This window comes from Monodelphis domestica, chromosome 6 (assembly GCF_027887165.1).
Source record: "Monodelphis domestica isolate mMonDom1 chromosome 6, mMonDom1.pri, whole genome shotgun sequence".
In the NCBI taxonomy this organism is placed as follows: domain Eukaryota; kingdom Metazoa; phylum Chordata; class Mammalia; order Didelphimorphia; family Didelphidae; genus Monodelphis; species Monodelphis domestica.
Window position 1 is genome coordinate 289125842 of NC_077232.1, and position 11449 is coordinate 289137290.

General features: G+C 39.0%; 1 protein-coding gene across 1 annotated transcript; it reads right to left on the reverse strand.

Annotated features, from left to right (window-relative positions):
• Nucleotides 1-592: 592 nt before the first annotated feature.
• On the reverse strand, nucleotides 593-11231 carry AREG (amphiregulin). Its single transcript, XM_007495677.3, has 6 exons — nucleotides 10919-11231; nucleotides 9019-9216; nucleotides 4468-4660; nucleotides 3857-4009; nucleotides 1952-2062; nucleotides 593-854 (listed from the first exon to the last, which is right to left on the reverse strand). Exons 1-5 carry the CDS (start codon nucleotides 10992-10994, stop codon nucleotides 1969-1971), a joined length of 714 nt encoding a protein of 237 aa, XP_007495739.2. The 5' UTR covers nucleotides 10995-11231; the 3' UTR covers nucleotides 593-854; nucleotides 1952-1968.
• Nucleotides 11232-11449: the final 218 nt, after the last annotated feature.

The window sequence follows — 11449 nt, forward strand, 5'->3', positions numbered from 1 at the left end:
TGCTGGGAGGACTGGTGGACAGATTGCCAAACCCCTCCCATTGCCTTCCTTTGTAGAAGGCAGAAGTTGGACTTGCATCACCTCACAACACTTTCAATCTCCTGACCTGTCTGGTTTCAACTTCACAGAACCCTTTTACCAGGTTTCCCTGGTGTCCTGTTCCAATCCCACCCTGATTTTCTTTCCTCTTTCTGAATGTTGTTTCCCCCTTTAGACTGTAAACTCCTTGAGGGCTGGAATTGTCTTAACTTTTTATTAATTGTATCCCCAGCCCTTAGTACAGTGTTTAATACATAGACACTAAATAAATGCTTATTAGATTGGGTTGGATATCTATTGTTTCCCCTACTATAACATGAACTACTTGAGAGCATGCCTATCTACTTCAAACTTGGTAAAAAGGAAATGTCTGCAAAATTGTCTACTACTTAAGACTAATTAGTTCTTGTTTAAAGATTGCCCTCTGATGTTATAGAAGCTAACAATAGAGCATAAAAGGGTAAGAGCCTTTCAATGGTCAAACTAGTTTTAAAGGAGAAAATGTCATGAATTCTCCAGATCCCAAGAATGAGATTCAAACTCTTAGTCTGTTTAATTTTTTAAAAAGTTTAATGAATTATAAAATAAATATACTTCTGTTAAATATTAAATAAACTATTTACAAATGGAAACATATCACTTTATATTTCCATGCTTCTGTATGTACAGAAATACTAAGACTTTCAGCATAAAAGTTGACATTCAAAAGTTAAAAACCATCAGAAAAATAACCAATTTTCAGATGACCCACAAAAATAAAAAACAGTGTTGGCATGTGTGGTTGTCATAAGGCAGTTCATCTTCAGCTGGATAGCCTGTTGAGAAATAAAATATACATGTTATTTATGGGAAATCTATGATTGTATATATTCATTTCCAAACCAATATCAAGGGTAAAAAAAGGGGGGGGGATGAGGATTAAACAAAATTGCTGGCTAGAGGACTACCCTAGGGGCCTTTCTGTGTGAACTTTTCAAATGTTTCAGGGGGTTAACTCTAGAGCAACTAGATTGCTCAGTGGATAGAGTGCCAGTCTGGAAGTTAGGAAGACATCTTCCCAAGTTCAAATCTGGCCTCGGATATTTATTAGCTATGTAACCCTGGGCAAGTCACCCTATTCACTCATCTGTAAAATGAATTGGAGAAGAAAATGGCAAAAGCTCCATTATTTTTTGCTAAGAAAACTCCAAAAGGGGTAAATGAAAAGTCAAAAAAGATTGAACCACAACAAGGGGGTGCTAATTACTATTTTGACTTTGATTCTATTTAGCTATCTTTGTTATACATACTTTCTTTAGTAAAAGAACTGCATGTGTTTAATAGCAGTCTAATTAGGGTAGAGATAACAAGGAGGTCATGAGAAACAATTACTTCCACTTTTCATAATGAAACACACCTAACCTAATAGTGGAGGCCCAGGTGAATGCCACTGAAATGGCTCTGATTATTGGGGGCAACTTTGTATGGTAGAAGACAGTTTCTAGAGCAAAATAGCAGATCTCACTCTCTTTTCTAACAGTCATTCATTCTATGTTTTATCTCAAGAAGTTTAGCCTCTATTCAATATAATCAAGAGTTCATTCCAAACTATTGCTCCCTATCCATGCTGTTGCTCTTTGTTTCACCATACCAAGCAGATGTGAACAATGCTCTAGCTGCTAAAGTCATCTCCAGTACAACTTACTAGAACAATCTTGTTGCCTCTTACAATTGTTATGAGGCCAGACAGATCTTTCACCCAACCCGCCATGAGATGCTCTGCTTTGGGCACAGGAATTAGGCTTGACCGTATCTGTTATGGATAACTAGTCTATCTATATATGACAATGTTTCTTTGTTTAAGTGGCTTCCTCATTAGATATTCCCCACCTTCAAATAACATATTCCAAGGACTCTCATATAATGTACAGACCTGTAAGCTACTTTCAGCTATACTCTAATGGATCCATTTCCATTTTCTTGCTGGAGGTGCCTTCTTTCTTCAGCTTCTAGGTCATGAACATTAGAATGTACTTTCCGAATTCTGTGGAAGACAAAAAAAAAAACCCCGCTATATTATAAATGAGGGTTTATTCTTCTATTTCTGCACATATATTGCTGTGAAAACCAAGTAGACAAAGCAAGGGTCACTTAAGTTTTCCATGTCAAAGGAGTAGGTTGTCATTAACATTCTTAAAACATTAGACTCTGAATTTATTTTCAAAATAATAGCCAGTATTTATATAACTCCTTAATATTTGCAAAATACTTTATAAATATTATCTCATCTTATCTTTATAAAAACCTTGAGAGGCAATATTATTATCCCCATTTTACAGATGCAGAAATTGAGATAGGTTGAGATGTTAGAGGCAAACTACTATAGTATCTCTGCCAAGAAAATTTCAAATGGGGTCACAAAGAATCAGACATGACTGAGATGACTGAACTATAACAATATCCACATATGATCCTTTTTATTTAATTTTTCTGTCATTCAGTCATGCTGTGAGGAAGTTTAAATGCCAAGTAAAGGAGTTTAGGAATTCTAAAGTAGGGTCATGATACTGTGAGATCTGCACTTTAGGAAAATCACTTTGGCAGATGTGCCAAGGATGTTCTGGAGTGGGAGAGAAGAGACTTGAGGCAGAGAAACCAATTAAGAGGCCATTCCAACAGTTTAGGGCAAGAGGTGATAAGGACCTGATAAAACTCTTTTGTTGAAGATAAAGAGAATATAGTGGAAAATGGTTCTTTTACTTTTCACTTTTACTTTTCAAAGAGAAGTAGATTTTTTTTTTCAATCTCCAGTTTTCTCAATTCAAATAAAAACTACTTGAAGGAATGCATTCTGCCTAAACACTTATCTCTGGTCTGAAATGTTAGCAGGGGGAAAAAAAGGGCCTAGCTATATACAAAGCAACCTTAGATTTAACCTCCAATTTGATGTTGTGTAAAGGGAACCCCTTCTTCCCAGGGTCGAGAACTTTCTGCTCAGAACCACAGGGATGAGCAGGAAGTTCTCCACCCTGGGAGGAAGGGGTTCCCTTTACACAATGTGAATAGTAACAACAGCACTGGGTATTTCACCATCCTTTGTAATCAAATTAAGATTTGCAAAAGCAGTAATAATAAACAAAGACCATGGAAAGGAGTGCTTAATTTCCTGAATGGCAGGAGTGGTTTAGTACATCTATACACAATCCATTTATCCAAGTAATATCTGAGATCTAAAAATTAGGCTCATGAATCCATAATGTTTCCCAGGCTCCTTTAGCAAGAGCTTGGATCACCTTGTTGAATATTTGGCAGCCTACTTCCTTGATAGTAATTTCCCTTGGCCAGAACAATAAAATATTCATATGACTAAAAGCAACTAACTAGACTCTAAGAGTATAACCCTGATTTGTTCAGTTGTTTCAGTCACATTGACTCTTCATAACCCTATTTGTAGTCTTGCCAGAGATCCTGGAGTGGTTTGCTATTTCTTTCTCTGGCCCATTTGTGGAGGAAACTGAGTCAACAGAGTTAAGTGACTTGCCCAGGGTCACAGAGGTAGTGTCTGAGGTCAGATTTGAACTCACAGAGATGAGTCTTCCTGATTCCAGGTCCAGTGCTTTATCCACTGTATCACTGTATCGCCTAGCTGCCCCTAACCGAATGTGTAAAGAAGGAGCCCCCTTGTCTTTTGTTACTGTCAAGTTACAGAAGATTGTAGGATCATAGATCCTGGGAAATGAAAGACCTCAGAAGCCATCTCCTTCTGCCAATAGACTTGGGAAAATTACCTCTACTGCTGGAGGTTCTGAAACAGAGATTTGCATATCTCCTTACTTACTGGACGATAATGACAACAATCGCTGAGAAGCAAAGGACAGAAAGAAGGCCAGCCACAATGGCCAGTGCTGTGCCGAAGCGACCTCCATCTCCTAAGCTGTGGGTCTTCATTGATTGCTCTACACAGCGTTCACCAAAATAATCCTGATGACACCTACAAATAACCCACAAGCAAACAACAAAAATCAGACTCAAAAGTCAATGCCATCATGATATCTATAAACTCTCTCAAGACCTGGCAATATGCATCCAAATGGAATTGAGAAGGGAAGGCATGTTCTACCCTACACTGCCATGACATATTAGAATGTCTGTCAATATTAGAACAAGTTGGGATTAGTTTGGGTGTGATATTCCAAGAAGACACACCTTTTTATTCTTCCTGCTCTATTTTATGACCTGAGGATGAGTTCAATGATTTGTTATTCAGCTTAAAAATTATACTATCACTTAATTTATATGACAGATAATTTTTCAATGGAGAAATCTGAAAAGCATAAACAGGATCTTTTTTCCTTTTGAGAAAAATATTGACATAAATAAGTGATGGGTTATTTTGGAAAACAAAGTGGATAATGGGGCATCTCTGACTTGGTTTACAGTACAACTTACTTGCATGTCACTGCTTCTAGGCTTTCTATGTATTTGCATTCACCATGAATGCAATAACTCTGGTATTTTGCATCACATGGATTAACCTTCTTTTTGGGTTTTCTCTTTTTGCCTCTATTTTTCTTTCTTCTGGTCTTGTCGGAGTTCTTTTCACTTTCTGTTCTATTTTTCTTGGGTTTAACTAAACGGCCAACTAGAGGAAAAAAAGTATATTTTATTCATGAGAATATTCTCATTTCCATTTTGATGTACAACAAGGAAAAACACTATGCCGGAGGTTCTTTCAAATGAACAATTTCCATGCCTAGTAAAATTTACAATCATCTTCAGGTATTTGACATATATAACTAGCCCCCTACCCAATAATGGGAACATGATATTTTAACATTCTAATATCTTTGCTATGTTCCAGTTTTATAGCCAAGAAATTCATTCTTTTATTGGATGCTTTTAATTTTCAGATTGTAACTGGCAATTCGAATCATACTTATTTATTGACTAAGAGAGACCTTTAAATGATTTTCATAATTAACCAGACTGAGGGATGGTAGAGCTGAAAGGAACCTCGGGCAAAATCATGCAGCCATATCCCTCATTTTACAGATAAGGAAACAGACATAGAGGTGTAAGGGTTTTTGCCCAAGTTCACAAAGCTAAAAAGTGACAAAGATGGGGCTTAAACCCAAGTCTCTGACTTCCTGTTCAGTGTTCTTGTCCTTATATAATTCTGTTTTCGTAAGAGTTAGAATGAAGAAAAATTAGGATTAAATGAGCCTTTGGGAAATAAAATTAGGCATTTGCAATAGAATTTCTGCCCTCTGCAATCAGGTTGAAGTTGCTGTGATATGACTATCCATTTTCTGGATTATTTAAAGTCAGCTTTCTTACTAATATCTATACCAACAGATAATGAAATTTCAGATAATTAATTTTGTCACTTGTTAGAAATTACAATTTTTTTATTGTGATAGGTTTCAACAATGGCCAGAATCAAAACTGTCAATCAATTTCATTTCTTCGTATCTCCTTTGATGCTAAATAGTTGCATATGATTTCCCCCCCTTAGCTTCCATTCATCATTTTTGTGTGCAAATTAGCCAACTGCATCCAGAAAAAAAAAATATTCTGTGTCAGGGTATGACTCTGGATTTCTCCCCCACCATCTCATGTCTTCATGTAAGTACCCTCTTACACATACACAGATACACTCTTTTCACCTCCCTTTTATGTTTTTCTTTCCCCTATTAGAATTTAAGGGCAACTAAGTGACTCAGTGGATAAAGCACCTGGGAGTCAGGAAAACTTGAGTTTAAGTAAGTATTGGACACTTACTAGCTGTGTGACTAGGCAAATTACTTAATGCTATTTGCCTCAATTTCCTCATCCATAAAATAGACTGGAAAAGGAAATGGAAATCCACTCCAGTGTCTTTGCCAAGAAAACCCCCAATGGCTTCACAAATTGTTGAATATAACTAAACAACAACAGCAATGCAAGCTTCTGGAGGCCAAGTACTGTCTTTCTTTTTTCTTTGTATTCCAACACTTAGCCCAGGGCCTGGCACAGAGTAAGTACATCATAACTCTGTGTTTCCTGCTTGCCAGCATATAGCTTTACCAATAACACAAAAGTAAAGAATATAATGACTAGAAGTGGGGAGGAAGGGAGAAGGGAAGATATATATATATATATATATATATATATATATATATATATATATATATAATATAAATCTGGTTTCTATTAGGTTAGTTCCAGAATGAATTTATTTGTAAAATCAATTTGTAAATCTTATGGAGACAATGAAAAGGTCAAAAAAACAAACAAACAAACATTCCTATTCCTACTAGAGTCAATAACTTTCACCTATGGCCCCTGGCATACATTACATCTAAGATATTGGAAATTGTTCCAAGGAAACTGAAGAACACCTATAATTGAGGAAACAGCAAGTTGACAGGTTGGCTATCTCCTAACAGAAAAAGTAAACAATATGGAATTTTTGAATTTATTCCTAAAATCTCTGACTCTAGATGAGTGGAGATTTGGGTGTGCAGCCAAGATCCTCAGACACAAATTTGGAAATCAAAATGAATGAACATTGTTCCGTATATCTAAGAGATGAAAGAAGAGAGTAAGGTCATGAGCAGCTTGTGGGTCACTGAAATGCTGTAATGGATGGTTAACCTCATGGACATTCAACTTAATAGCTTTTCAGGTGTTCAGAAAAATAAATAGATCATAGTTTTTATCATAAACACTTCTAGTTCATAATACACTGAAATAAAGTCTCTTTCCCACCACTAATATTTGACCCAGGCAATTAAGATGGCAGCAAATTGTCATATATAAAGGCAGATAATTTTATTATATTGATACTCAGATGTAATTTCTCCTAAATCAAATTTTATAAAAATTAAAAAATAAATTCTGACCCCTCATAACTTCCTGCCCCTTGCTCCTTTTTTGCCCAACCTCCTACCTCTAGGATCTGTGAACATACAAACACATGGTAGAGAATAGGATAGCAGCAATGGCATATCCACTACATGACTCTTCTGTATAATGTTTTTTCTCCATCTATATTAAATATCTCAAATTATCTCCTTCTATCCATCTATGACACCATCCTCTGTAAATGTGGTGGTTGTTAGGCACCAAATGGAAAACAGAGTATTAGGATTAAGTCATGGAGAACTGTTAAAAGGCTATGAGGAACTGTGATGGATGGCATAGTCTACTGTGCCCAGAAGCCATTTAAGAACTGGGTGGATAACCTCTTGCCAAACAGGTCCATGCTTTAGCTAGAGATTAACTAAGCTAACTGCTAAGCTACTTTCTACCTCTAAAAGTTAATGAACCATTTTTCAAAATTTCAAATCCAATTTCATATATCTCTATTTTCTCAGGGAACAAGAAAGTGTTTTAGGTAGTATTTTATCTCTTTGATGTTATTTTGTTGATTTAGAAGAGGAAGTCAAGGAGGGTAAGTATCATAGAAGTATAATGCAATTGTCGCAATTTCTATCTATCTATCTATCTATCTATCTATCTATCTATCTATCTATCTATCTATCTCTGTCTGGCTATCTATTTACCTACCTTTAAAAGTTATGAATATCAACATCTTGTCTTTAAGCTGTCCAAAAGGCTGATTTAAAAAAAAAAACAATATTAAGAGTTTAAAATCTCTTGTAGCTTTGACTATTGTGGGAATTCTATGTTTCTTTGGCAAATTCTAAAGCTAGTTTTTCCCTAGAACCATTTTCAACATCCCTTGTAGTGTGATCACTGCACTGTCTAGGAACAAAAGAAATATATTCAGAACAAAAGTAAAAAAATGAAAGATAATAGCTCACATTTACTTGAGGACTTTTCAGTTTAAAATTACTTTCCCATTCAAATCTGGCCTCAGATACTTCCCAGCTGTGTGGCCCTGAGCAAGTCACTTAACCCCCACTCCCTAGCTCTTACTACTCTTCTGCCTTGGAACCAATACATTATTGATTCCAAGATGGAAGGTAAGGGTTTTAAAAACAATTGCTTTCTTAAAAAAAACCTCAGTGAAATAGTTATTGTCAATATCATTCCACTTGATATTGCAGAAAGGGAGGGGGCGGCAGGAGCATGTCAGAGACATGTGACTTTGCCAGGGTCACATAATAAATGCCAGAGAGAAGACTCAGTCAGGTCTTCCAATTCCAAATCAAGTTATCTTTCTGCAAAACAACAGTGCTCTTCACAATATAGCAAATAAAGGTATAGGTAAGAATATTGGATTCCGAAATGAAAAGGGACTTAGAGACCATTCTCTCATTAGAGTCCAAGTCTCTCATTTTCTCCATGAGGGTAATGAGGTAAAGGGAAGGGAAAAAGACCAGTACAGCCAAGACATGGATGTTCTGACCACCTTACCACACCAAGCGCTAATCTATGAAACTCCTGCTGTATTTTCCAACTGACAAGGAAAAATTAAGACTCTGTTTGACATTGAAAGTGCCTTGCAACCTCCCCCCTTCCTGGCTGTCCAATCTTCTCATGCTTTACTCCCCTCTCCTACTTAATGATCCAACTGTTCCTCACTTGGGCCACTCTCTCTCCTTACTGAACCTTTGCTCTCACTCTCCTACATGACTGGAATGCTCTTGGTCTTCACACCTGCCTACTGGCTGTCTTAACTGCCTTCAAGACTCAGTTCAAATCCAAAATTCTTCTAGTGCCATTTCAGGGTCTCCCTCCCCTCTCATCATATCCCTATTGTCAGTGCCTTCCCTCTGGGATTACCTTACATCTACTCAGTGCGTACATACATTTGTTTATATGTTTTCGCCCATATCAGAATGTGAGCTCCCTGACAGGAAGTATCTGGTTCTTGCCAGTGATTAGCACTTAATGAATGCTTGTCAATCAACTGAGTCCTCTACCAGGCATGGGAGATGGCTATGTCTATGTAGTAGTCCCACAAGAAAACCTGAAGGGCGGTTTCCCTTGGGAGGATGCTTGGCATATGCACATATGTGCCACCTTTCACTGGGGTTTTTTTTTACTCACCTCTGATTGAATCATCTATGAAATATCCAGACAGTTGTGGGTCTTCCTCATACTCTCCGGAATAGTCATATTCAGTCCCTGAGGACATTTCACTTCCTGAAGGCAGCTCAACCCCATCTGTACTATGATCCCCAGAAAACAAATCCTTTCTCTCAGGGTAGGTGTCATTGGTGTCCGATGCAGCAACATGGTGGCACACTGTGGAGCAGAATAAGAACATGAAGTAGTCTTTAGTTGATGGGTCACATCTCAGGTGTGAACCTCTTCCTCCCCAAACAGTCAAAGGACAGGCACTGACTCCTACTGAGTCACTTGGGAAAGCTGACTGATATTCTGCCCACAGGTAAACTCAGATGTTCCAGTAATGATTCTTTTATTGGTGCTTTCCTTTTTGCCACATGGCATGGTAGAAAGAACACTGGTTTGAACGTCAGTTCCTCATTTTCTGCTCCAACTTCTGTCACTTGCTAACTATGAACAAAACACTTCACTGTTGTGAGGCTCAGGATTCTTATAAACCCCAGTTGCATCAGAGCTTCAATTCTATAAAATGGAACCAAGAATTTCACTACTACTAGCTACCTTGAAGGGAGAAAGAGTTCCATTAACTATAAGGCACTATTCAAATGTGAGTTATTATAATAACACATTTAACCAGAAGAGACCTTGGAGACCATTCAAATTTAAAGATCGAGGAAACTGAGGACTGTAACATTATTTTTTCCCTCCTTTTATTTCAGGAACTATTTCCAACTACAAGAAAAAACAGCAAAAGTGCTCTTAAGAGATAGCTGCTTCAACCCAAATGAGGTTGGCTACCTTTGCTTTCCAATGGTCCAATCCTTCTTTTTGCTCTCAAATAGAACAATACTAGATTGAGTCCTTTTAGGGTTTGTAATAAACTCTGGTTTTGACATGTTACATGCTACCTGCCCCTAGCTCCACTGGAAAAATGAGAGATTTCATAGGCTGTCAACAGGTATTTGAGTAGAAAAAAAAGCAACAGAATGGGAATTCCAAGACCTCATTAGAGACAGTTGCTGGTTCTCTGACTTTCAACAACTTCTGACTCTCATAGGAAAATAGCGTCATTTTAAACCCAGAATCATAGAACTGGAACTAGAAAGAACCTTCGGAAGAAACCATTGAGTTTTACACTCCTATTTTAAAGCATGGCATTTTGAGAGATGGATTTGAAGCCAGGAAGACTCAATTTCTAATCCTATCTCAGACACAGCCAGCTGCCAGCTGCATTATATATTCTCCATCTAGCCTCAAATCCTGCCTCAGTGTGACCCTGGGCACCTCTCTCAGCCTCAGTTTCCTCATCTGTAAAATGAGGATAAAAGTAGCACCAACCTCACAATATCATTGTGAGGATCAAATGATCCTCACATAGAAATATATTAAAGTATTTTGCCAACCTTTAAGCACTCATTATTTTCACAAAAATAAGGAAACTGAGGCCCAGGGACATTTAGCTTCTCTAAGGTTACATAAGTAAATGGCCTTGGCCTCTACTTGTTCCACTGACTCGTTACCTCCTCGATTTATTTGCCTGTAAAACTGGGCGGCTGTCGACCTAAAGTGCTATATTGAGAACAGCTATTATTATTTTGCCCCGCATTTTCACGGTCTCTATTTGGCGCTTTTTAACAAAGTTATCCAAGTAGTGCTTGAAGGAAGGCTAGAAATGAAACCAAAGACCAAGTCCTTTGGAGCCCGCTCTCCTCCTCCGAGGCTTTCGGCTAGCTGCCACCCGCAGTAGGTGCCCTCGTCCCGCCTGTTCCTCCTGTCCGGCCCGTCCTTCCTGTCCCGAGTGCCCGCGAAGGGTCCGAGCTAGGACTAGCCGGTGGGAAGAAGGCGGGGGTAGCGCCTGCCCCGTGCTCCAGCGGCTCACCTGCGCTCAAGACTAGGAGGGACAGGAGTACCGGCGAAGGCGTCAGTGGGGGCGGCGGCTGCAACGGAGCTTTCATTGGCCTCTCGGGGCGGCGGCTCCGTCTGTGGGACAGTTTAGGGGCGCAGGTTGGTGTCGGAGAGCGTGACAGGATCCCGTTTGAGCGAGGAGTGGAGACCTGCTCTACTTCACGTCTGAGAGCTGTGCGCTGGGCTCACTGGAGAGCCTAGTCCCCCACAGCAAAAGCAGCAGCAGGTGAGACCGCCGCGCTTAGAGGTGCGTGCATTCCAGAAGTGCGGCTTCCTATCTGCCCCTTTATAGGTCCCTGGAGGCGGGAGAACTCAGAGCCCGAGAGAGGGGCTGGGCCCCTGACGTCACTGAAGCTCCTCTGGATGGGTGGGGCCAGGAGACTGGTCTCAAAGGAAAGGTTGCGCCCCAAAACCACACTCAGACCGAGCCAAACCTCCCTCGCATCAGAAGGAAGGAAGGCTCTAGAGAGAAAGCGAATTCGAGTTGCCGAGTTAAGAACATGGA